Raw genomic sequence first — 27428 nt, forward strand, 5'->3', positions numbered from 1 at the left:
ACATGAACTCTTTCTCTTGATACATCCAATGCATATGGTATGGCATCACAACACTGCACCATGGCCATGCCCACCTTTAAGCAACAGTTATTTGTTAGAAAATAACTTCTCGCTATTGCACGCCATGAGTTGCATTGTGTCATCTTGTGGTACAAAAACTTGCATGTGTAGCTGTACATGTAACACATAAAAAATGAAATACCTTAAGATTTACTGGCTCTAAAATATGTTCCTCCATTGACCTGAACATGTGGAATTGTGTACAAAAAAACCAATTTAGGACACTTTGAAATAATATGTGGCAAACACTGTGACTGAAAGTGCCTGTCCCAGCCTGTGTCTAGATATTGGATATTCAATGTCCATGTGTATATTTAGTCTAGTTCCTATACAATTTTTGTACATATAATGTATGATAACTATGATCATCTCCATTAGAAGTTCCAAATTGATTTATGGTTGAAATCAATAGTTCAATTTACGGTAAAAACTAAATTCTTTTAGTGAGGGGTGGGGTGAGAGGAGGTCCTTTATAATGAAATCTGTTTTGTCCCCAACACAAACATTTCTAAAAATGTCAAATTGAAAAATGTGTTATGCATGGCCCCAAAATACATTATTGTGCCAATGAAAAGGCTATTTTTCCTCACTACATACTGGTTTTGTATTCATAGCACTACATGATACCACATACTGATTTGAAATTGATTGTGCTGTCTGCAACAATTTTACCAATTTAGTTAGAAGTGGTGAGGAAGGGGTTCTGAGGCCTTACTAAAAGAATTAGTTTTTTACCTACTGATCTCACCGCAAATATGTTGATTTATCATACATGTACAAATTATTGAACTGTTCCTTGGCATAGCTATAGTACAAACTACATGTCTTATAAAAATAACTTTTCTGTGTTTGTGTTTCACTTCTTCTCTGATACCTGTGACCATCACCAAGTTTAATACATGTTACTAGGCTACATGTGAAACCCCCTTTTCTCTTGCTATTGTTTTATACCATAAACTACCAAGAAAGAAATATATTCCAAGGTGAATACAATATTAATCGGATTCTCAGGGAATATATATTATGTGAATGACTGATAAACAAATTAAAGTTATAAACACAGACTTGTTTGATGATGATCTAGTAAAGGGCTATTTACTGTAGCCAGAACTTCTATAGTACTGACACGGTGCAAAGTTATGAGAAAAATTAGATTTTACATCTCCTCTGGAATATCTAGTATCCACATTGAGTGACTGTATACTGAGAGTAAAATTTTGTCAGCAGATCATAATGATACATTTCCTTGGTATTAGAGTGTATTTATTTTCAAGGCTATCATGTTGCCAACAATATACTGGACAACATAGCCAGTAGTAAGTGAATTGAATTAGTAATCTAGTTTAGAAACTGCTGTAGTACAGAAAACATTTTTATGACATTTTTTAATTTCTGTTTTGAAACAATGACATTTATCACATTTCATTATTCAAAACCTTGAGGAGTGCAAACGTGTACAAGTATGGAAAGCCACAGTTGTGTTAAGTCTAAAGAAAACAATACATTGACTATATGATGTGAACATATCTTTATATGATGTAAACAATTCATTATATGATGCGAGTACATCATTATGTGTGACAGTTATTGACATGGGCTTACAAGTATATTAACTCCATTTATAATACTGTACTTGATAATTAGCTGAATTAATAAATATTAATAGTTCACTCAATCTAAGAGATATCCTAGAACTTTTGGTTACTAAACCATGAATATTGTGTACGTCCGTGAACAGACAATCATATACTTTTCATAGGGTTCCTATCTAAAGAGCTTTATACATGTGAAGCAATGGATTTGGGATAGCAATTTACCAGATACACTTAAAATTACTGAAAATGTAACATGTAAAATTAACTGTGCAGTGTGCGGTATTATGCTTTGAGAATAGAGTGTCTTTTGCAAGAACAAAAAGAGTGTTTCTTGTCAACAGATGGGGGGGGGGTCATTGTGTTTTTTTATTTGTCAGAGGGGGGGGGGGGTGGATTGTTTTCGTGAATGAATTGCAGGGGGGTCACTATTTTTAAGTACAACATGAACAAAAAGTCACCGGCCCACCCCCGGCCGTAAAAACTGATCACTCCCTTAAACTGAATTCGTTTTTTTCTTCGTTGGTTCATAGACCCTCGTATTACAACAAGTGTTCGAAAATGATTTTTCATTTCTTTCTCTCAGAATTCTAGGAAAAATTGCTTGTGTTTAAACAGAAATGTCCCGAATACATATACTCAAGCAATGTTCTGCCTTTGAACTTGGGTAAGAATGGGGAGATTTCGGAAGGCTGCCCTCACCGGCTGTTCTCAATCCTCTGTCGTTTCAAAGCGTATGACACACTCGAACTGCACGACACAATGTTCTGCCTTTGGCCTTGTAACTGAGAACGACATTGGCAGAGAATTCGGAAGGTTGCCCTCAGCGGCTGTTCTCAATCCCCTGTCGTTTCAAAGCACATACACACTCTGTCGACACGTATGATACTTACATTCAACCAAGCGAAGGTTCAGTCAACATGGCGACCACCAACGGCGGCAACGAGTCCAATGGTTGTTCTCAAATGTCGGGGACTGCCCCGTCTCATGAAAACACGTGGCATTACGAGGGTGCAGAGAAGTTGTTAGAACTATGGTGGAAGTCCGTGGATAACCCAAAAGCTGATCTGAGGAACATAACAAGGTAAGAACCGCCTGAAACATTTGAAAACACGTCGTGTAACGTTACTGGGATTGTAAATGTATTTCCCGAGGCCAAATCAGGCATGGAGATGACATGGAACCGGGGTATGGAACGACTGTACGGACGTTTGCCATAATCTGCTAGATCTACGTAACAACTCACACAATTTACTGAATTGATCAGAATGAAGGAAGTCGATTTTTTTGGCAGCTGTGTAGATTCCGTAAGGCAACGGGTTACACTGTGTAGGCTTACTGTTACTCACACGTCGACAAGTGGGCCGCCTTCAAGTACAATTAAAAGTGAAAATTGAAGATAGAAAAAAAAGTGAATCATAGCATATAAGACACATACAGGTGATGGTATCTCCTGTCTGAACGTGTATTTATGTACTGTGTCATTAGTAATTTTGTATTCTGTCCTTAGTTGCCGATCATTTCAAGTCTGAGTCAACTCTCGATCATGACACGTTGAGGTCTATGCATTGTCACATACATTATAATGATGGTTGGACTCGGGAAGTCACCGGTCCAAGTCGTGAACTTGAGGACAAGAGACGTGTTGAAAAAAATACATGCCCCCTAAACAGTGCTATGATATCCATTGAGTACGTAGACATTTCATTGTACCATCCACGGTTCGCACAACAACAGATCTCTAGAAAAGATCTCCTTAGACTCTAGAGTCCTATACTGAACGGTCGAGGATACTTCCTGCTTCAATCATAGAGGTGGCTAGCCGTAGCCGGCTGTTTCCGTAAAAGTATATATAACCCATGTATATTTCCATGCTCTCAAATTGATAGTGATGGTCTTGCTATTTTTTTTTAAAAACCTTAAACCTAAAAGATATATTTTAAAGATTGAATGTAAATGCCACAACAAATTATTAGAAGTGGGGTTTGTTTAGAAATCAGCTTTTTGTCGTTCTTGGGATTAAAATTTCATTCAGTATGTTTTATTTTATTGTAGCTATAAATAATTTTTTTTTTAAATAAAAAGTCTGAAACACCTGTGACATAGATTGACATCAGTCCCTTGAGATTTATTTCTTTACTTTCCATTTCTTTATGTCTCATAATCATCAAATGCTTTGAGTTTGTTAATTACTTTTCATTAGGCCTAACCCCAAAAAAGCGTGTGGTTCCGATTATGTGTGTTGTGAAGATCAAGAAATATCATGAAAAAATTGTAAAACCAATGAGGATTTCATGTTTTGTATCCTATACTAATGTTGACATTGTTATTCCCTATTGTATGCTTACATGTAGTCTGTGTTGTTGTACTTGTAGTATTACATAATCCTAACCACAACTGTATCTGTGGTATTCAAACAGACTTCACAGTACTCTTCACCATCACCAGCTGTCTGTAAATTTGGATTTGTGCACACAATAAAATTTCAACAGAATGTCCCATTATTTTAAAAGGGAGTTTACATGTTTTAATAGGGGTATAATTTTTGCTAAATATAAAAAGTACTCACAGTATTCTACTTGGTACTGGTACGTACTTAAACTATCACTTGCAATTATCTGAACTCAAACTTGGTGTTCAGATATAACTATTATCTGTCCGAGAGACTCTAGTAGGAATTAGCATACCATTATTAGTGATTCAGTAGTCTGTGCAAAGCTAGATTCCAAAAAGGTAACCTTATCACTAGTACTAAGATATAATTTATAAAAGATATGATATAATTTTTAATTACATGTGTATGCATACAAAATGCTGAAAAAATGTCTCCTACATGTACATGTATGCAATCAACAGTTCTAACAATGCCAGAAGACACTGAAGCCTCTATTTGCAAGTCACTCAATCAGTAACGTTTGACACCAAGGTATAGCAGGCATGCATTGACTTAACCTGATACTAGAATAGTTTAAAAATGAGATTTTATGTAAATATTTTCACTGGAGTGACAATCTTGTGCAACTTGAACAACCCAAGTACCTTCACAGCAAATCAAGGAGTCAACCTAATAAATAACTGTGCATGATTTTCACCATGGTTTCCAAAAAATTTATTAGCATCTTTTTTCATTCATTTATTTATTTATTTATTTATTAATCTTTCATATACAGACACCATTTCAGTGCATTTATAGTACTGTTCTCCCAATGGAACCTGTTGCAAGATTACGTACACAGAAAAAAACAAAAACAAAAAGGGGGACAAACAGTTACAGATGCACAGTGTACTTTAAAAGATATCCACCCACTTTACCAGACTATATTCTTAAGATGTCTTTTAAATATCAATGGAGCTGATCTTATGGATAGGGGTAGATTGTTCCATAGAACAGCACCACTATAGTGAAATGCCCATTTCCCATATTCAGTTTTAACTGTAGGGATGTATATGTTACCCTTACTGGCCTGTCTTGTGTTATGAAGATGAATTTGGTTGGAAAGATTGAACATTTCAGTGAGGTAACTAGGTGCATTACCGGTTACGGATTTGTAGACGAGTGTTGCCAGTTGGCGCTTCCATCTAATTTGAGGGCTGACCCAACCCAAGTTTTCATAAACCCAACCCACACTAGTATCATCAGGAACTTCAAGGAGCAGTCGACCAGCTCGTTTATGGAGGAATTCAAGTGTCTTCAAATACTTTTGATTCGTATCTTTAATACTTTTTATCAAAGTTTGGAAACCATGGTAACAGGAAGGGGGAAAGGAGTCAAACTATTAAACATACTTTTCCATAATACAATATCACCATGATTTTTGTTTGCAAACCCTGAGAATTTACTTACATGTACTTACTGCTCTTAGGAAAACACTATAATGCCAGAAAATGAGAAATATAAATTTGAGAATTATTCTTGTTTGCTTTGCAGAGAGAAGTTAGAAGTGTTATTGAAAAAAGTAAAATGTGAAATAGTGAGTGAAACTAAGACTGAAGACCAGGATTCCTATGTCCTCAGGTATGGCTATTAAAATCTGATTACAAATTATTATTTTTACACTCATTGTACTAACAGTTTTCATAAATACAAAAGTGGTAAACAAGTTATAGTATTACAATGTACCTGGATAGAGGCAAACCAAAACTATTTCTCAGGTAGGTCTTGAAATTAACTTTTTTTCTGTGGTAGTCCTAGTGGGCTACCAATTTCAGAAAGTGGTAGCCCAAGGATGGTGACCAATAATAGTCCCATATTCCAGAACTGAAAACAGAGTTCCTCTATTAGAAATATGTTTGTTATTAAAATATGTTTACATGTATATCTGTAAATCTTCCATCCCGTAAATTGATAATCTGTGTTACCCTGAGTGGGCTACCAGCTGCAAATTATGGTAGCCCCATGACAAGAATTGGTAGGCTGTGGACACAGGACTACTGTTAATTTTGAGCCCTGTTCTGCAATATGTTGATATAAGCTATTGAATGAATATTGATTTAATTGTACTCACAGTAAATAGGCATATCTGATGACTTCCATAATCTTTGCAGTGTATATTTTTGAGACTTCAAGTATAAACACTTTCTTATATATCCACATAAAAGAAGCCCTCTACTGTGGTGCTATCGCCCACGTGTGTAATCTACCACATCAAGAAATAATAGTTTTAGTGTGTGTCTCAGTAAGCCGAAACCTCACTTGCCATTGCAGTATTTACAGTGGTAATTATTGTAAAGCAAAAAAACCAATTGTGTGTTTCTGATTACCAAACCCTGCCTGTTTTTTTCACTGTTAAGTCTCAACAGTCAATATGTAGTTTTAAAAAAAAAAGGATTATGTGTCATGAATATAGTAAATGAAAGAAATATAACACAAAATATTAAAATGTCATGACCCTAAGTAAAAAATATCAATACCAACCTAACTTATTTTTGTACTTTTATTTTTTTAGTTCTGATTTTTGAGGGGGAAAGTTGTTGACTTGCCAGGGAAAGTTGAGTAGATTCCAGCAACATAAAAAATTGAGATAAAAATATGAGATTTTTTATGGTAATAATTGAAATCACTTTCTTATGTCATATCAATAATGTCTATTTATATTTATATTTATTATACCTAGACACTAAGCAAAATGTTTGGACGGTAACTGTGTGTTATAACATGTTTACATGGTTCTGGGGTTTTCAATTTACAAATCGGAATGTTCATAATGAATGTATTTTCTGCAGTCTTCCTTATATAGTAGGCTTTCATGACCTTTTTATGACCCTTGAGTAGTATGTCAGGTGTCACCATTTGATAAAATTTACATAAAATTGCAAACATGCTGCATATGTTACTGTGTGCCTACTAAGCCAGTTTGATGTGCCACTGACTGACACACTTATGACATACAATTTTTTACAATGGCAGACATCAGACCTTGGACAACAAACCTATTACAAACAGAGTATTCCTAGCCTATATTGTACATTGTATTCCTAGCCTCCAAAAATAAAGATTTACATAATTAATGACTTGCAAAATTTGCCATGGCACAGACCTGAATCCCTGGGCTGACATTGCGGGCCCACCTGTATATTTCTTAGCAGTTTCACATATGTACTCTTGAACTCTCAGTTTGGTGACCATATTGGGTAAAATGACTAAATTATGAGTTTCACCTCTATTTAAATGTGTCTGGTGACCCCAGATTTTTTGTATCGATTTGATAACTGAGAATATTATGTTGAAGTCTTCTTCAACAAAGTACCAGCAAAAGTTTAAAGAATTTATTTGTTAGATGAATTCTACTTTTAATTTTGACTTTGTTTGTAGTGAGAGTAGCATGTTTATAGCTAAAAGGAGATTTATACTGAAGACATGTGGAACGACTACTCTACTGTATGCCTTGGAGGATATCCTAAAGTTAGCCAAGGAAGTGGGATTTGAGGAGATAGAGGTAACATGATTTGACATTGTTTTATTCTATAAAGGAACACAGACATGAATGTGGGGTTTTTCTGTTTTATTTATATTTCATCTGAAGAATTGCATTAATGTACTTTCTGAATCATGTTTAGTAATTCTGTTTGAGCATAACCAACAGAAAGATTCAATAACGGAACTTTTTGGATGTACTCACAAATTGTACACTCTATTTCAAGAAACAGGCAGGGATGATTTTGTCCTTACTGATTTCGTTTATGTCTAGTTAGTCACGAAAAGTCTATTTCACGATGTCAATACTGTGCTATTGCTCTGAAAATAAAGGAATTTAAATTATTCAAATCAACCATGAACTGAATTCCTGTATACTGGGGTAGGGAATTCTGGGTATGCAAATCACTGAGGTGCCCAATTAACATACATTGTATGCTTACTTCGCCAAGCGCTTTAACGCCTGTGTCTATCATTTCTACCTTACTGCTGTGTGGTTTCTTACTCATCATTTTTGTATGACATGAATATTTTTATTTCCCAATACCTGGAATTCTCATGACATAGAGTGACGAAAAACGACTATTCATGACTCACTGGACATCAACTAAAGCAGATCAAATTAATAATATATCTCATATATTCGGTTTTTGTAGGATATCTTTTACTCCAGAAAGAATTTCATGCGTCCTGATTTACAACATGGTCCACACCAAAAATTTGAACATGAGGTGAGTAAGATTTATTCTAACTTTTATTTCTAAAATTTGAAGTTGAGGTGAATAGATTTCATAATACATGTATTTCTTCACAACTAATTATTATTTTGCTGTTACAACACTTTCCCGAACAGATTTTTAAAAAGTATGATTCAAAAATTAAAAAGAAAATCAAATGAAAATCTATCTTCCTACCCTAGTATTGAGACACGGTACATTCAAGATCATGTGTGTGTTGTCCTACTGGTCTTAGAGTTTAACTTTTAAAGTGACCATATGGATGAGAAATTGCTATTTATTTTGGATTTTTGTTTACAAGACAACCTTCCTGTATTTTCCTACTTGAAAAAAAAAATGGAACAACATGCACCAAGTCTGTGTTCGTAACTGAAAAAAAATTGCAAAAACTGAAAAAAGTGTATAAAAAAGTTTGTTATTGTACTGTGCCTACTTTTTATACATTTAATTCAATGTTTGCCAATTTATTTAGTTACAAACAAGGACTTGATATACATATGTTCTTTCACATTGTACATGTATTTCCAAGTAGATAAAATAAAGCAGTGTTGTTTTATAGATTCAGAATTCTATATAAATAGTCAATTTTCATCCATGTGATCACTTTAGGTGTGTTTCAGAATACTATTTTAAGTTTGGTGGTTAATATTGAATTCCATCATTTATCCATGCTTTACTATCTTACAGGTTAGTGTACTGGACAAGATCTTTCCAAGTAAGTTTCAATCCTGATTGCTAAAATTTTAACCAATATACGTAACACACAACCCATAACACCAAAGTAAAATGTTTTCTGTATGTACCACAATCGTTATAGCATCCATATCAAGTGTAAAAGTATACTGTTTCATTTGCTAATTGATCACATTAGAAAGGCCACATGCTAGGCTTGTAAATAAACCAATTGAAACAGTATACTTTTACACTTGATATGAATGCTATAAATCATGTGTGTAGCACATAGAGAAAGTGCTTTACTTCAGTGTTATTCATTGTAATAAGAATGCTATAAACGAATGTAGCACATAGAAAAAGTGCTTTACTTCAGTGTTTTTCATTGTAATATGAATGCTATAAATCATGTGTGTAGCACATAGAGAAAGTGCTTTACTTCAGTGTTATTCATTGTAATTTGATAAGCTTAGAGTTTTCGACTGCAAACTGTTTAATCCTCTTTCTCCCAAGTGGGTACAAAACTAATTCCTAGTTGGGCAAAAGAGGAATATTTGACCACTCTCTTGTGATTTGTTTTTCATTGTCTGCCATAAATGATACATGATGTACAAAGTAATTATATTACACTTTTAATATTTTTCTTGACGTTTGGCTCTTACTTGTAAATATCAACTTAGTTGGTTTGTCCTGCTATGTGTTCTGTCATAAATGATACACTTATCATGGAAGTACATTCTTGTTAATAGTTCTCTGTACTTATAAATACCATTTATGTACCAAGATGAGATCAAATGGTTTCAGGATAGAAATGATGAAAATAAAGAAAAGGTTAATTATGCAAATTACTCATTAATATTCAAAGAATGTTCACAAAAATGTCATTACCATAATATGGAAGATTTGTAGCAAGTTTTATCAAAATCAGAATTGGTGAAGTACTTTTTGAGATATAACCACAAACATGCACAGACATTCATACCAGACAGACATACATACACACACACACACACACACACACACACACACATACACATTCACACACACACACACACACACACACACACACACACACACTCACACACACACACATAACATAACCTTCCTTTATAGAGTTGAAAATAAAGTATTAATGTTGCAAGTCATACTTACAATGAAAAATATAATTTGTAATAACAGGGAAGAATTTGAAACAGTTGTGATGCCATGATGTGTTTAATGATAATTTCTCCCATTCTTATTATCATTATAGATGGTGCAGCCTATGTTCTGGGTAGAATGAATGGACATTGTTGGTGAGTATATACAATACATGTGAGCTATCAAATCCAAGGAATACGTTGCAAGTGTACATGATCAGAACAGTCAACACTGAGAACACTTTGGCAGTAAAAGTCTGCATTTTGACCCAATGAACTGAATTTTGCCCCCATAAGAATATATATATATGCACAGCCCAATTTTCCTGACATTGAAATGTTTAAAATTCCTGTGTTTGATAAATTTTCCATTGACACACATATACATTTAGTTCCAGTCAAATAATCTCTACATATCTTCATAGAATACTGAGTTCAAACCGATTGAGAGCCCTACAAAACAATTTTTTCATCACCTGAAATAGAACTTTACCACCTTTAGTGTGTATTTCATGAAAGTAACAATAAATTGATTTCTTGGTTGTTACCATGACTACCAATCCATGTGCTATACACATGCATTACTAGTATAGGCACAATTGAAAATAAGTGAACAACGATATCCAGCCATGTTCCTAAGATTTTTGTCAAGTCAGATGATGAAATATACAATGTATGTAAGATTTTTGCAAAGTCAGATGGGGTACTGTTTCAGGGTAAATGGTTTCAATCGTAAACAACACAGATCTGGTAGCATACATACATGTAGTCTCTTATACTGCCTGATCAGAAGCAAACAAATAAGAACTCCGTTGAAACTTCCAGATTTTAAAGACTTTCCCATCTTAACAGGGTCATGTATCTGTGGTATTTGTGGGCAACAACTTCATGAAAACAGATGGTAAAGTGATTGTGTAAAATGTTTGAAAGTGTCAACCATAGAATGCTAGATGTGTACCCTTATAGCTGACATGGCCCTGACTTCTGATCATTACAAGAGCATAGTCCACATCGTAATGTATTTTTTTGTGTGGTGCATCTTATTTTATTTCATATGACAAATTACACTGGTATTCTTCTCACTGTAACGTGTGTAACCATCACTATAGCAACTGGAAGATATTGAGATAACACCAATACTTTTCTCAGGTGGGGAGGGGGGAGGGGGGGGGGTGCGAGTGACCTAAAGTGAGCGGCTACAACTCAATGAGTTGATAACTGAGAAGTGACAAAACCATTATGTCACAAATATTTTCCAACGAAATGAACAAAAATATTGGAGAACAATATAATTATTCCTCCAAAAGCATAATTTGTAAAAATCAGGAAAAAGAACTTCCAGATTCTTCATTCAAACACTTTCTACTTAATGTGCACTTAGTATCAATAGTATTTTGATTTACACTACACAAATAATGCAATGACATTATTTTTGGATATGCCAAGAAATTATTGATGTCATGATTGTAGAAGCTTCCCATAAATATAGCTGTCAGTGCATGCTCTCTATATAGGGAGATTTTATACCCATTCCAAGGCTCAATTTGACATGACTAGTGTAGTATGAATTTTACGTAAAAGATTCACTGTGATTGAAAATGACATTTCATGTCAACCTGTGTAACTGTAATGAAAAACAGATTGGAAGAATGCAAGATGTAATGCATATAATAGAGCTAGCTTACATGAACCCTCATCCTGGCTGGCTGTTCATGAAACGTAGAGTAAAAATTCTTAAAATTCTTTCTTAACTGGATGTTCGTTTATTGCATTGATAAATGTGTCATCTGCAGAGTGGTTTTATTTTTTTTTAAAAAAGGAAAATTTCGTTCATTTGTAAATGCCAAATGAAAATAATCTTTTGATTTTTAAAACAAATTAGGTTTATTTTCTCTATTTCTATCCCCCACCCCCCTAACTCCCTATCTTTCTGCCTATTTCTATCCCCCACTTTCCCCCTAATTCCCTATCTCTCTGCCTATTTCTATCCCCACCTTCCAGTAACTCCCTATCTCTCTGCCTATTTCTACCCCCACCTTCCTGTAACTCCCTATCTCTCTGCCTATTTATATCCCTCACCTTCCAGTAACTCCCTATCTCTCTGCCTATTTCTACCCCCCACCTTCCTGTAACTCCCTATCTTTCTGACTATTTCTATCCCTCACCTTCCAGTAACTCCCTATCTCTCTGACTATTTCTATCCCTCACCTTCCTGTAACTCCCTATCTCTCTGCCTATTTCTATCCCTCACCTTCATGTAACTCCTATCTCTCTGCCTATTTCTATCCCTCACCTTCCAGTAACTCCCTATCTCTCTGACTATTTCTATCCCTCACCTTCCAGTAACTCCCTATCTCTCTGACTATTTCTATCCCTCACCTTCCTGTAACTCCCTATCTGTCTGCCTATTTCTATCCCTCACCTTCCAGTAACTCCCTTATCTCTCTGTCTCAGTCTGTTTCTATCCCTAAACTAACGTAACCATCACTCACTATCCACTTTTAATTGATTTCATTTCTGTCATTATGAATACACCTTTAGTTGATCCTAGCAGCAATGAGTACATTTTAGAGACATCATACATAAATTTACTAGAGTGCAATAAAAAAATTTTTGTATCAAAAGCAGAATACTGTTATCTTTTTAATCAAATTAATTCATTGATTGATTGATTGATTGATTGATTGATTCAGTCATTTGTGCAATAAAACATACATCTAATTTTACAATTTTTTTTATTCCCAGCTTTTGTTACACAGTGCTTTAGTTTAACAACCACATAGCCCTTGCATAATGAAAAATCTAATCTTTGATTATTTTACTATTTGTAATGAAAATATTATCGGCAAATTAGTTTCACATAATAAAAGTTTGACTAACTGATATTTTATTTCTATTTCATTGCCGGTTAGTAATTGACTTAATAATATCGAAGAGGCACAGTCTACATGCCAGGGTTTTCTCAATTACACAGTGTTATTTTTATAAGTTATATAAAATTATATATGTACCTTGCCATTGATTTTTTTTCACTAATGTACATGTATGCTGAGTCATTGTTATCTAATGTAGAATTTTAATGTACAAAATAATGAATGCATACATTCCATGAAGCAACATTTGATATTATAAAACATATGAAATATGTAATAATTATGTCTAAAAATAAATAAATGATTCAGGTACTCAGGTACTGTAATTGCTAATATTAACATGTTACATTGAGTATGATATTGTAAATACAATGGAAATCAGAAGCCTTGAAACAAAACGTTATCTGTCACAACAAAATTCATAGTAACATTCCTATACTTCACTGTCTGGCTAGACAAATATCTTACTACCATTGCCCAGGGCTCGAAATTAACAGTGGTCTTGGGTCCAAAGGCCACCACTTTTTCATTTTGAACCACCATTTATCGAACAAGGCCATCACCAAAGGACTCAAAACGAACAAAATTTAATTGGTGGTCTACATAGACCACCAACTTTTTAAATTTGGTGGTCCAAAATGAAAAAGTGATGGTTTTTGGATGCAAGACCACCGCTAATTTCGAGCCCTGATATTGACTGTCTAGTGTGAGGTAAAAATGCTATTGCAGGTACCAAGAGTTTTATTTACTATTTTTGTAAAATCGTTCCATTGACCATACTGTTAAGTTATTAGGTAGAACAGCTTTGATATTTCCCTTACATGTACATTTATCCATCTGATACCATTGTCATCTGTACTAGTTCTAGATTTATGTACATAGCTTCTGGTGATATGAAACATAAGTATATCTATACACACCATATGCTACTAGTTTGTTAATTTACTATTTCCTGTAAATTTTTTGTTATTATAACAGGATTTGATGGATGACGTTAAACATTATTTACTATGGGCATATTTTTTTTTATGAACATAATTTTTCATCAGTTGTTAATTTCCTAAACCTGTTATGATATCAGAAATAGATGGAATTGAAGATATGGAAGGGATGCTGGTGTAAAAAATGTCATTTAACTTATTTTATGTTTTTGACAATAGTACAAAGAAAAATTTGTGACGTTTTGAGTACAAATAAATTTAATTTGTTCCGGTTAGTAGAGGCACTGTTTTTAGGATCTGTACCGTAAAACGTAAAAATTTATTCATCACTGTGTTATGTACAGCTATACACACAAGTTAACCCTGACTTGGTTTCTGTAACTTTATGTAGTTACATCCTATAATATACATGTAGGGTGTCAGGCTGTGAAGGGTTAATAATTCAGTACATCTCAGGAGATGTATCATATTAAGAGTAAGGCAATGTAGTTAGGAAAACAGTTTCAAAAGATGGACCCGTCGAATTGCAGTTACATGTAGTACTCTACAGCTTAACAACCCAGCTAGCCCAGACTTAGCAATACTGTTCATTAGTACATGTAATTAGACAAACATCATTATTTAAGTCTTACTAGTCATCTGGGCTGAAACACAGGAAATAGATGCCACGTTTTTGCAATGTTTTCTATCCAAGCATAGTGGACTTTTCAACAGGGTTTCACTTTATAGTAAATTGTAAATCATTAACCATTAGATACAACAAAATTAAAAGCAATCTGCTGTGTACATAAATATGATTTATCAATCCCCTGAAAGCTCCATGCAAAAAAATGTGAACTGAATGGCATTGGCATATTATTAATTTATGAGTGGTAGAAATAGAACAGAATTTTCCAAGTAGGGAATTTTCAAAAGAATTGATAGCTAGTTGTGTATGTGTGTGTGTGTGCGTGCGTGCGTGCATGTGTCCGTGTGTGTGTGTCTTTATCTCTGTCTGTGTGTGTCTGTCAGTTAGGCCTGATGTTGACAGGCGTGTACTGGAGTGAATTAGTTTGATAATAAGTAATCCGAATCAAAGCTGGTACATGTCTGGATAGCTACGCTAATGTAATTGGAATCGAATTCATCTTTCAATTTTTTAGTGTAGATGGAAAGTGGATTTGATGCTAATTAAAGTGATCTGGATCAGTTTAATTCAGATTGGATCCAGATCAAATATGGACAGGGATTATGGCTTACATGTACCTCAGTAACTCATATTTTTTTTATTTGAACTGAATGCAGCATACAAACATATACATAAACCATATTTATTTTCAGTGACATAAAATATGTTTATGATATTAATATATATGCCCTGCTATCAGAACCATCAATCTATTTTTAGTAGTTGATCGAATAAAAAAATGAAAGATGGCACACATGCAGTAAAATACATTTTGTTGACTGTTGGGAAAAACATTGTTCATCAATTTTCAAATGATTTTGGATAAAATATCAGCAAATTTGATACAGCGACAGAAAAGTCATGGCATCTCAGAAATAACCATTTTTTATGTTTTTTTTATGATCCGTTCTATAGGTATTTGTATACATTAGATGTACTGGCAAGTGTGCAGCAACCAGACCAGACCCTGGAAGTATCCTTATAGTTTAACCGAAACAACTTGTTTTGTGGAGTGTGGATCCTTTGAGTGAATGTCCTATAGCCAAACAGTACATGACTTTCTAAAGATTACTACTCCTAGAAGATCTATAGCCATACAGTACATGGCATTCTAGTGTTTACTAGGCCTAGATGGCCATACAGTACATGGCATTCTAGTGTTTACTAGGCCTAGAGGGCCATACAGTACATGGCATTCTAGTGTTTACTGGGCCTAGAGGGCCATACAGTACATGGCATTCTAGTGATTACTTGGTCTAGAGGGCCATACAGTACATGGCATTCTAGTGATTACTTGGTCTAGAGGGCCATACAGTACATGGCATTCTAGTGTTTACTGGGCCTAGAGGGCCATACAGTACATGGCATTCTAGTGTTTACTGGGCCTAGAGGGCCATACAGTACATGGCATTCTAGTGTTTACTGGGCCTAGAGGGCCATACAGTACATGGCATTCTAGTGTTTACTGGGCCTAGAGGGCCATACAGTACATGGCATTGTAGTGTTTACTGGGCCTAGAGGACCATACAGTACATGGCATTCTAGTGTTTACTAGGCCTAGAGGGCCATACAGTACATGGCATTCTAGTGTTTACTGGGCCTAGAGGGCCATACAGTACATGGCATTCTAAAGATTAGTACTCCTAGAGAGCCCATACAGCCATACTCTGTGCATGTCATGCTAGTGTTTACTGGGCTGGAAGGTCATACAGCCATACAATGCACGGCATTCTAGTGTTTACCTGACAGGAGCCTAGAAGGTCATAAACCCAAACAGTATTAACTTTCATATGGTTAAAAGTATTCTGAATTGTGATTACCATTGTGACTGCAATATATCTTAACCTAGCATACAGATATTAATGAGTGATTTGGATAAAGGTGTGATGAGACAGTTCTATAAAACTGAGGATCAGACTTCACAAGAAGTCACTCAGGTAAGTGTCAATATCATGGTATATTACTCCTTTCCATATTATAGCACAAAGGTTGCATGCTACTCAGGGACAAATTTCCCTGAAATTCAAAGTTCTTAAAATCTCTCCAACTTTGCAACGCTTACTTAACTTTTGAAACGATAGAAGAAATTTTTGGGTGCACCATCTTGTTTTCAAGAAAATCAACAATCTGTTATTTTCCCGTCAAATAAACACAGTAGTAGGCGGCCATATTTGATTCTAAAATGGCTTCATTATGATGACACTTTGACCTCTATTTCAACAATTTGTTCCGTGACCCCTGTTTTTTAGCTCCGCTGTCAGCGAAAGCTGAAAGCGTAGCTTTAGGTATAGGTGGGTATTGAGGTATAGAGAGTAGAGTGAATCATAGGTGTCCGTCAAACTTTTATATTTTTACTATCTACTCCGGAAGTGACAGTCGGAATTCTTCGATATTTGGTGTGCATGTTCCCTGGGGGGAGGCTATTCAGATTTGTTCATGCCAAGTTGATCTGTGCCATTTTCAATTTTTTATGATTTTTTTTCATAAAATGTCATTTTCATCAACTCCTTGAAAACCTCTTATTAGATTGCTTTGATATCTGGCGTGTTGATGCGCAGGGGGTAGCTTACTCAGATTTGTTAATTTCAAGTCAGCACATCCTCATTTTTATTTTTTATGATTTTTTTTTTGTAATTTGAAAAAAAAATGAATATGTTAATGAGCATAATGACCGACGCCATATTGGAAATCAGTCGACGAGACTTTAAGTAAACTGCCACTTTTCAAAAGACACTATTGACGTCAAACAAGCAATGTAATATGTGCTATAGTCATAATTCTACGCATTGGGCGCCCAAATGACAAGCGTTTGTTCGAAACAGGGTTGTAAACTTCAAATCCAATTCTGCACCTTTCTACATAATCAGCCAGTCCGCAACATCCTCATTTGCATACTCTATCCTGATTCGACCAGAAGCTGAAGGTGACCTCATTTGACCGAGCGATTTTCCACAGCAAGTATCTTGAGTATCAACACAGGACGTTCTTGGTACTCACTAAAATCACACTTCAGACCCACTATAAAAGTGTGATGTTTTCAGATAACATGTAACTTGTGGTTAATTCTATATTGTCGTGCAATTTGGAATGACAGTGAACCAGAATTCAGACAACTTGCGTAAGGAAGGGCATGCCAGGCATGCGGTTGAAGTTATGGCCGACAGTTCACATGTAAAGTTAAACGACATGAACGTGTCTTGCCTTTCCAAAATGCAAATATTTGGCAAGTAAAAATAATTAAAATAATTACAACTTTAATTTGGCTTCAGACTTTGCATTATGTTTTGCGTATCTTTCCCCGTTTTACATGTAAATCCGAAAAGGTTCTCTCTCATGTCATCAGTGTCAGTGATCATACCGCGCGGCGCTGCTTTGAGTACGAGCGAAGTGAGGCATGTTGAGGTATTTTGTTGAGAATTATAAATATTGCGAAATGTCAAGTACAAGGTTTAAATACAATGGAATGATGAAAAAAATGGCAGAGTCTGCTGACAGGCGCCGGTCACAAGAAACACTGTGAATTAAAATATCAGACGTTGTATGTATTAATCGCCGACAATCCACCCGTATGCACGAGGGACTAACCCGGAAGCAAGTCGTTGTCAGCCATACGTTACAGTGGTAACATCGTCCGAGAAATCGCTGCGATCAGAGTGTCATTATTCACAGAATTGTTGTTTTCGAGTGAAAACCCATCTTGAATTGTATAACTCTAACAAATGAAGACATGTCAAGTTATATTTTGAAAGTTGTATCGCTAGTTTGAGACGATTTTCTCACGTACTATAGTACTATCGAGGCTTACTTGGAAGTAGTAGGACCTTACTCCAGTTCATCGGGAAGTTTAGCCAGTCCGATAATTCTTTCTGGTTTAGTTTACAACACTTTTGATCACACAGATTTTGTTGTTGTGATGAAAAGAAATAAAAAAAGATCATTTCAACCATTTCGTTGTGTTTTCTTTGTGAAAGGTAACCGAACATGAACGAGTGTTACCACTGTAACGTATGGCTGAGAATGACTCTCTTCCGGGTACTTGAGATTGTCGCCGTACGGAAACTAAGATGGCGATTAATACATTTCTTCCCTATATATATCTACCACAACTAGTACAAGTTGAATGTTGTTGACTTTGTAAATTTGTTAGAAAATTGAAATTCAAATTGCCTCAAAATTATTTTAGATCCCTAGTTTATTTCATTCATCATTAAAATTTTCCAGGGTTACAGCTGTAAGACACTGGAATTATTTATAGCCAACCTCAAAATCCTCTTTTTTTTCTTTTTCTTGTGTGCATTTCCCAGTCATTTTTTTCTGAGATTTTGTGCAATTTTTCATAACAGTAGATTTTTGTCATAAAATGGTGACTATGGTATAAAAGTACAATACATTACCAACTTTTGTGTAAAATGTGTTTTATAGTGAGACATCATATGAAACCACTAACCACTTTATTGCATCGCTAAAACAAAACTGCATAGTGAAGAGCTGAAGACCTGAACCACTTCTACATGTCACCAAAATAAAAAATTAAATTAAAAAAAAAAACAGCGGAGCTATTCTGACCGATAGGTCGCTTGTTTATTCTTAATCTCAACTGGGTTGGAGTTTTCTCGAGCAAAGAAACAGCAAAAGTTTATTTCCAAGGTGCATTTCATGTTTAAAAAGACTAAAAATGCCTCCCAACCATATAAATGTACATTGTATATTAACAAACCGAAAGATCAGCATTCCTGTGATGCAAACACATACACAGACACACAAGTACTAGATGCTTAACGATGAAAATTAAGATTGAAATACATGCATAAATTAGAAACCCCAATGTAACATAATACATGTATACACATTCATACGACAACTTGCCGCCAATGTGTGTTGAAGTATATATAGAACACATTTCATGTACTACCCGCTGGTAGTCATGCATACAGAGTACGTATGCTAGTTCACATGAACTAAATTTCGCCGAATGTATATATTATGTTGCATTGGGTTTCTAATTTATATTTCAATCTTTATTTTCATTATTCAGTATTATATTATAGCATTACCAATTCCAGTGAATTTTGTGACGTCATCGCTGTACATTATTACTGATAATGTACTCCGTTATTGGGCATCGCGGCCCCAGAACGAGCATAACAATACAAGCTTATTTGTTCTGTTTCTTCATACGACTAGGTATTTTTTCGAAATGTATGTTGTTACTTATGATTGTCATTTCCACTCTTTAAAAATACAACGCATTCATGAAACAAATTTGTGTTCACAGCAGTTCATTGAAGTATGTGTGTGTACGTGTACGTACGTGTGTCGCTATGATTAGTATTCAGCTTCCGGGCCGAACATGGCAGACGATGTTCAGCGCTGTGTATATTATACGTTGTTTTGCGTTTCTCGGTCTACAAATTCACTGGAATTGGCAAAACTATAAAATAATAACAATAATGTATGCCCTCCCAGTCCATAATGGACTCAAGCAAACTTTGCACTCCATAATGGGCTCGGCTGTCGCCTCGCCCATTATGTCGTTCAAAGTTTGCTTTCGTCCATTATGGGCTGGGAGGGCGTACATTATTGTTTAAATATCTTCACTGTTTAATGTCAAGTGCTTGTGCACAGACACACCTCATGGTCTCACCACACCAGTCAATGTGTCTTTCCATTATCTAATCATTGAAATGTTATTTAAAGATAGAAAGATAGAATCAGTCCAAATCTTAAATCATAGAAGAAAGAGTTTGTGTTTTCTGAAATGATCTGTAGTGTAAACACGAGTAATTGATGGTGTTACACTACAGTAGCAATATTGTACTTGAAAAAAAACTGAAAAGTGACAGTAGTAAGTATGAATGGATAGATTTAGGGTGAGGGTTCCATGGAGTTGGGGATGTTGGGGCCATATTCCTGCAATTACTAACTGGTTACTTTTCTAGAGCTAAACCAACTTGTACCTCATTTCAATTCTCTGATGATGATTATTATTATTATACATGATTATTTTATGTTTATGTACCTGTATGATGATGGTAATGCATGTTTCTGTCTCATTTAGCTCATCATCTCCGGATCGTTTTCACATAACGGGAACGGAACGATGACAGACAAACTCCCAAACGTGAGTGGGTGATGCAGCTCTATATCATAGCTGTCACGCTCGCATTCACTCTTGGTTTTAAAACACTCACCATAAGTTTAACCAAATGAGATTGCGTCGCCCTCACTGGTGAAAGAGATCTCTCCATTATCTAACAACCTTGCTAATATTGTTGTAGATTTAAATTTACATGTTGTGTATAACAAATTATGCAATTATTAAATTATGCATGCAATTTACATCTGTAGGTTTGAAATAATGTTGTAAGAGTAACTTTGATTTGCTACTGATAGTTTACAAAACTGTCACCATCCAATCAGCAGCTTCATACTGTTTCTATCACATAATGTGCAGCAACATAGTTTTTTCAACGTAGTATGAAATATATTACAAATATTTTCACAATAACTAATTTGCATCAGCTAGCATCATCACTTTTCAAAAAAGTAGAGTGGTTTTAATGTAATTTGTTATTATTAACATACATATTAATAGGTTAAATATTGATTCTAACAAAAAAAAATAGAGATGGGAACATGTAAAAGTGCTTTAATTCACAAGTGTAATGGTCATGTGATTGCTATATAGCCAATCTTTATGTACCTTGCCTTTATGTTTAATAGTCATGTGACTTTCAGGGCCAATCCCATTTTCACGTTTCTATGTCAAACGGTCATGTGATTGCTATATTGCCAATCTTTATGTACCTTGCCTTTATGTTGGTCATGTGACTTTCAGGGCCAATCCCATATTCACATTCCTGTAAAATGGTCATGTGATAGCTATAATGTATATAGCTTATCCTCATGTACCTGTTCTCTGTTGGTCATGTGACTTTCATAGCCAATCCTATATGCACATTTCCATGTGTACTGGTCATGTGATTGCTCTAACTATCCTCATGCCTTTTCTCTGTGTTGGTTATTCAACTCTGTGTATTGTAGCCTTATTTAAGGCCTGTCTTCATCATGTGTTTAGTCATGTGATTGCTGTAGAGAAAATCATTGGTCTATCTATTCTAATGCTATACTTGACTCAATATTTAAAAAAAAATGCAACTATGGGAAATGAAATCTACATATTTCCTACTCCTAAAACAAACTTTGCATGGTTTGTTTGTTTGTTTGTTATTGTTGGTGTTTCAGCATGTTGTGGAAAACGTTGTGTGTTGCATTTTGACATTGACAAACTTCCCAGCCCCCTTTTTTTGATGACAGACATACATTTTTAATCATTAACCTTTACTATTACCCTAGCATTTGAAGAAGCTTTTACTCAAAAAGATTTTGCTATCTGGCTTGACAGTTTCGTTTTCCTGGAACTCTGTGTAAACTCAAAGCCAGTACATTGAGCCAGGAGCCAAGTCTGTGGGCTATGATGGCTGGCATTGCTAGTATTAACTTTGATTACTGTGTGTAGTACAAGTATAAACTCATCCATGGGTGTGACCTGTGTTTGTATGGTTACATATGACAGCTAATGTTGACAACAATGAACTACATTGCATGTTACTTAGTCTAGCATATACCATATTCTAGTAATAGAGAGAGATAAGATTTCATGGTTTGGCCACTAGGAGTGCTATTCAAAAAGCTGTCTTGTGACCAGAAGTGAGGGCCTGAGAATATTTGAAGTTACCACTCATTTTCAGTATTGTTCTCACTGTACTTTTAATATTAGCAACAAGCAGTAATCATAACCTGCCTAACTACTACTGTAACACACTTTTAAGAAGACACAGAGTTCTTTCACTTACAGTTTTGACTCACAGACAGCTTCATGCATTGTGTGCCATACAATCATTAACCATGACCAAATTTCAGCCTTCATACACTACTACACGCACACACACGCATGCATACTCCCACACAGACTATTACACACACACACTACTACATGCACACACACACATGCATACTCCCACACACTATTACACACACACACACTACTACACGCACACACACGCATGCATACTCCCACACACTATTACACACACACTATTACACGCACACACACGCATGCATACTCCCACACAGACTATTACACGCACACTACTACATGCACACATGCATGCATACTCCCTCACACTATTACACGCACACTACTACATGCACACATGCATGCATACTCCCTCACACTATTACATGCACACTACTACATGCACACATGCATGCATACTCCCTCACACTATTACACGCACACTACTACATGCACACACACACATGCATACTCCCACACAGACTATTACACGCACACTACTACATGCACACATGCATGCATACTCCCTCACACTATTACATGCACACTACTACATGCACACATGCATGCATACTCCCTCACACTATTACACGCACACTACTACATGCACACACACACATGCATACTCCCACACACTATTACACACACACTACTATATGCACAGAGTCACACATGCTTTTGTGTGCAGGCTATTGTCAAAATTCCAACATTGAAGTCTTCTGACAGCTACAAAATTTGTGTACTTCTATTCCATGCAAAATCATCTTTAAATTTCTTCTTAAAAAACTCTAAAATGTCCTTTATTTTCTACATATATACATATATATGACTCTTATACTAAAGTAACAATTTGGTTAAAATGCATTTTCCCAATCAATGCACCTCTTTTTTTTCAGCCAGTGAAGGCATGCAAACAAAACTGCTACCTTCTATTCCAGCAACATTTTCCCTTGTAATTCTCCACAGTAATCTTTAAAGTCACTATTGAAAGGTGTGCCATGATTTCCAGTCAAACATTTAGCTTTCAACATTTGTGAAATCAAGCTTGTTATTATAAAATGTTAAAAAGCTGACCATTTGCTGAAGTCATATCATGACCTTTCACCCCACTTTGTGAAAACATTGGGTGCTAGAGGGCAGTGTTTATAAATATAACTGAATAAGAGTAAGAGATGTTGTCTTTAGATAAAGACTTTCTCTCAAAAGAATATTAATTAACACTAAATGTTTCATATACCAATTAAGGAGAACTGTTGACATGTGTGAGTGACTTTGGTTTTTAACTGCTTCTTGTAGAAATCTGGGATAGCAGACCTGTTTCCAGATCTGAAGGTTGATTCCGTGATGTTTGATCCTTGTGGATATTCCATGAATGGTTTAATGCCAAACGTAAGTAATCATACATAAAATACAACGTAATCACAGGACAGACTTTTCACCAATTACTTGACATTGACACAAACTAAATTATCATGTCGTAATTTATCAGTAAATGTTCATGAAGTATACTCCTAATAGAGTGGCATCTCTGGTAATAAGTTTTATTTTGAAGTTAACAGCACATCTAATCTCATATCTAACTGATATGATTATTCTCTGTACATTTTTGGGGACTTCGGTATTTACACTGTCTTGATTACAGCATGTTAATCTGCATAATAACCATGGCATTGCTATTGTGTAATCAACCACATGCAATGACAGTAGTTTTTAGTTTTAATATGTCTATCTTAGTAATAACCAATAGTATGTTAACTGTGTTTATATCAAGAACTGGCCAATGAGAACTCTAGAAAGAAATCCTCAAGTTGTGGAAAACACTATATTGATATCAGTAATATTGACAAACCCTGTGATAGAACTTGGAACCCTGTATATCCTTGCAACAAGAACCGGGGAGATTTTTTTTTCTTCATATAAACTTTGATTTTAATCAAGTTTTGAAAGTAGTAAAAAGTTATTTTCCATGGATGTCCTGAGATAGAATATATTTCATATTTTGTAGTGATTTATATTTTATCATTTTGTACAAATGAGGTGGATGTGCATTTTCAGCTACCTGTGACTATGTGTTTTTGTCCAAAAAACTTGTTGTCAATTTTGATGTTTTGTCTCTTATAGGAGGGCTACATGACAATTCATGTGACTCCAGAGAAAGAGTTTTCCTATGTTAGCTTTGAAAGTAACATTGCAAAGGTAAGACAGAGAGTGAATATTACTTGAACTAATACATGTGTTGTTTATTGCAATCAGTCTTTGTAATCATTAGTATGGAACACAAGTAATCAAATTGTTTATACATATGTTTCAATATATGGGTAAACAACAGATGTATACACACACTAGATGTAAGAGACAATTGCACAATGTCAAACAAGTTCAATGAACTGTTTTTCTTCATTTAGGGGAGGGGGTCAATGCGATTGCTGAACTTCATTTTCGCACTGCTAACCAAATTTCAAAAACTTTCATGCCTTCAATGATAACAGGTTCTGTATTTACTACTGAGATGTTGATATACAGTGCTTGGTTTCCGGTATAGAATTTTAATGTGTGTATAGTGGTGTGACTGCTACAATTTTCATCATGGCTTATATCATATATAAATGTGTCAATGTCATTCACTTAGGGGGAGGGGGAGGGGGAAGGAGGTTTTATCCTTAACAAACGAAGTTCGGTTATTGAGCTTGTGCAACATTGTGTGACTGTCCCTAATGTAGTGATTACTTTAATGTACATATCATTTATTTATTTTTAGGGTGTTTTTTTTTTCAATTTATTGAATAGCAAACATGGCCTTGGTCTTTTGTTGGTTCACACTATCTTTTCATTAGACAAACATACTTAAGTTTCAATATTCAACAAATACAAAATGAAAAACCCTTTTCTCCTCCACATTACTGAATTTCACAGCCATAACATAACTTACTGAGTGTATTAAATGATTTGTATATCTTGACAGGAGAATTACACTGAACTTGTGATGAGAATCATAAAAATATTCCAACCTGGAAGATTTGTGATGACCTTATTTGCAAACCAGGTAAACTATTAAAATTTACTACAAAAATTAAAGTATAGTTGTATGATAGAGATCTGTGATCAAATATAAAGTCCCTCAGTGGGGAAACTCCAGTAACAGAAAGAGGGGAATATGGTAAACTGGTATAGTTGCCAACACCGTGTATCATAATTTCGGTGTGGAACTGGTAGAATAAAGGGGACTCACATAGATTTTACATACATACTAGTCTAACTGCTAAACCCCTCGAGCTATTCTGATACTTTTAAAAATGACTGAACGTTGCCACTGAGGGCACTAGTCCAGACTGATGTTCTTGCCACTGAGGGCGCTGTGCCCAGATGGAGGTACTCATAACCTTTCAGCTTTATTAAATTTGGCAACTTGTAAAGTGCAAATCCTAGGTCTTACTAAGAAAACCGCCTGGTTACTGCCGTTAATAAAAGCACAGGTCCATAGTCTGGTATGCTGACTGTAAAAGAGAGACTTTCTCTTTTGTGTACAACAAAAAGAAATTATGCAAGCTCACCTGTGTAGGTTATTTACTGTATCAACACAGATATTGAAACTTTTGGAGCAATATACACACAGTTGATATTTAGTGAAAGCAAAAACTGAACATCTGAATTTAGACTGGTGAACAAGTCCATACGTACGTGTGGATGAAAGATTCATTTTTTGCATTCAATAAATATCAGCTTTATTTAGTGGGTGGACTTGTTTGACTCCATCGGTTTATCACAGTGTACATCGATTCAGGTTTTTTATGCTTGTTTGATACAGGGGTGGTGCGCACGCATTCTGTCGGGGATGCCCGAATAGCTCGACCAATTTTGTCAGTTATAGACGGTCAAACATGGTGGCAGGGAGCAATAAACATAATCTGAAAGTTTATATTTCTGTGATGTGTACTTAAATTAGCAAAATAATGTCCTTACATATGAAGCTAAGAGTTGAAATATAATTTTAGAGTAGCTGTGCAAGTTTTATGACATCTATCAGGAGATGTCATATTTGAATAGGTTTACACTGTCAGCTGGGACTTGATTGGATTCGTCAGTCAAACTATCCCAAGCATGTGGCAATGGCATAAGCCAGTCGTGACCCCAGTGGAATCGACCGGGTCGCTCAATCAAGTCCACCCAGTGTTTCAAAAATTGAAATGTCAATGTAGATACAGTAACGTAAACAGATAGGTAGCATTACTTATATCATTAGTCAGTAATTTCAGCCTTTTTTTTTGATCATCACCATTTAAACTTCCAAAAAAGACAAAGACGCTAAAATGATTTAATTTGGATCACAATCATTGAAATCCTTTCTACGGATAGCCAACATCTTTCTTAATATTTTCACTCACCAAATGGTTTAATTTATTCTACTTTCAGAGTGCTCTGTGTGGTCCATCCTACAAGTCATTCCGAAGTGAACCATTCCCAGGCTACAAAATCCAGGACCGTCAATATTCCCAGTTCAAGAACTACGACCTGACCTTCGGTCACTTCACGCACACTGGTTATAGCTGACACGGTTGTTGTGGTGTGGCAGATTGGATCAATCGACGACGACGACGACAACGACATTGTGCAAATATAGATAGTACATTAGACTTTATAGTGTTTCCATTGTTACAACTGAATGTATGGCAGAAAGCTGACACAATTGATGACTTTACGTGAGGTCTGCATCAAGAGTGTCAAGGCATTACTAAATATGGCTACTTAGCATGTTACTTTACAGGTCTGTTATATTACTTACAAAACCAACACTATCTCTGTTTCACCCCAAATAACTGTGAGAACAGTTCTGTGGTTATCTCACATTGACTTAGTCTTAAAGCTGCACTGGAGTATTATTGTTTGATCAGACAACAAACAATATATTCACTGAAAATCATTCAAATATAAATAATTAGATATTGTACATGTTAATCAGAGGTTGTTTTCAGTACAT

At 35.3% G+C, this 27428-nt stretch overlaps 1 protein-coding gene across 1 annotated transcript; it reads left to right on the forward strand.

Annotated features, from left to right (window-relative positions):
• The first annotated feature begins 2570 nt into the window (after positions 1–2570).
• LOC144433126 (S-adenosylmethionine decarboxylase proenzyme-like) lies at positions 2571–27308 on the forward strand. Its single transcript, XM_078121436.1, has 12 exons — positions 2571–2736; positions 5581–5667; positions 7465–7588; positions 8223–8297; positions 8991–9018; positions 10228–10270; positions 15511–15568; positions 16452–16532; positions 23750–23842; positions 24575–24649; positions 25416–25496; positions 26864–27308. The coding sequence occupies exons 1-12, from the start codon at positions 2573–2575 to the stop codon at positions 26999–27001; spliced, it is 1047 nt and encodes a 348-aa protein (XP_077977562.1). The 5' UTR covers positions 2571–2572; the 3' UTR covers positions 27002–27308.
• The last annotated feature ends 120 nt before the right edge of the window (positions 27309–27428 follow it).

The sequence above is a fragment of the Glandiceps talaboti genome, chromosome 3, assembly GCF_964340395.1.
Source record: "Glandiceps talaboti chromosome 3, keGlaTala1.1, whole genome shotgun sequence".
Taxonomy (NCBI): Eukaryota; Metazoa; Hemichordata; class Enteropneusta; family Spengelidae; genus Glandiceps; species Glandiceps talaboti.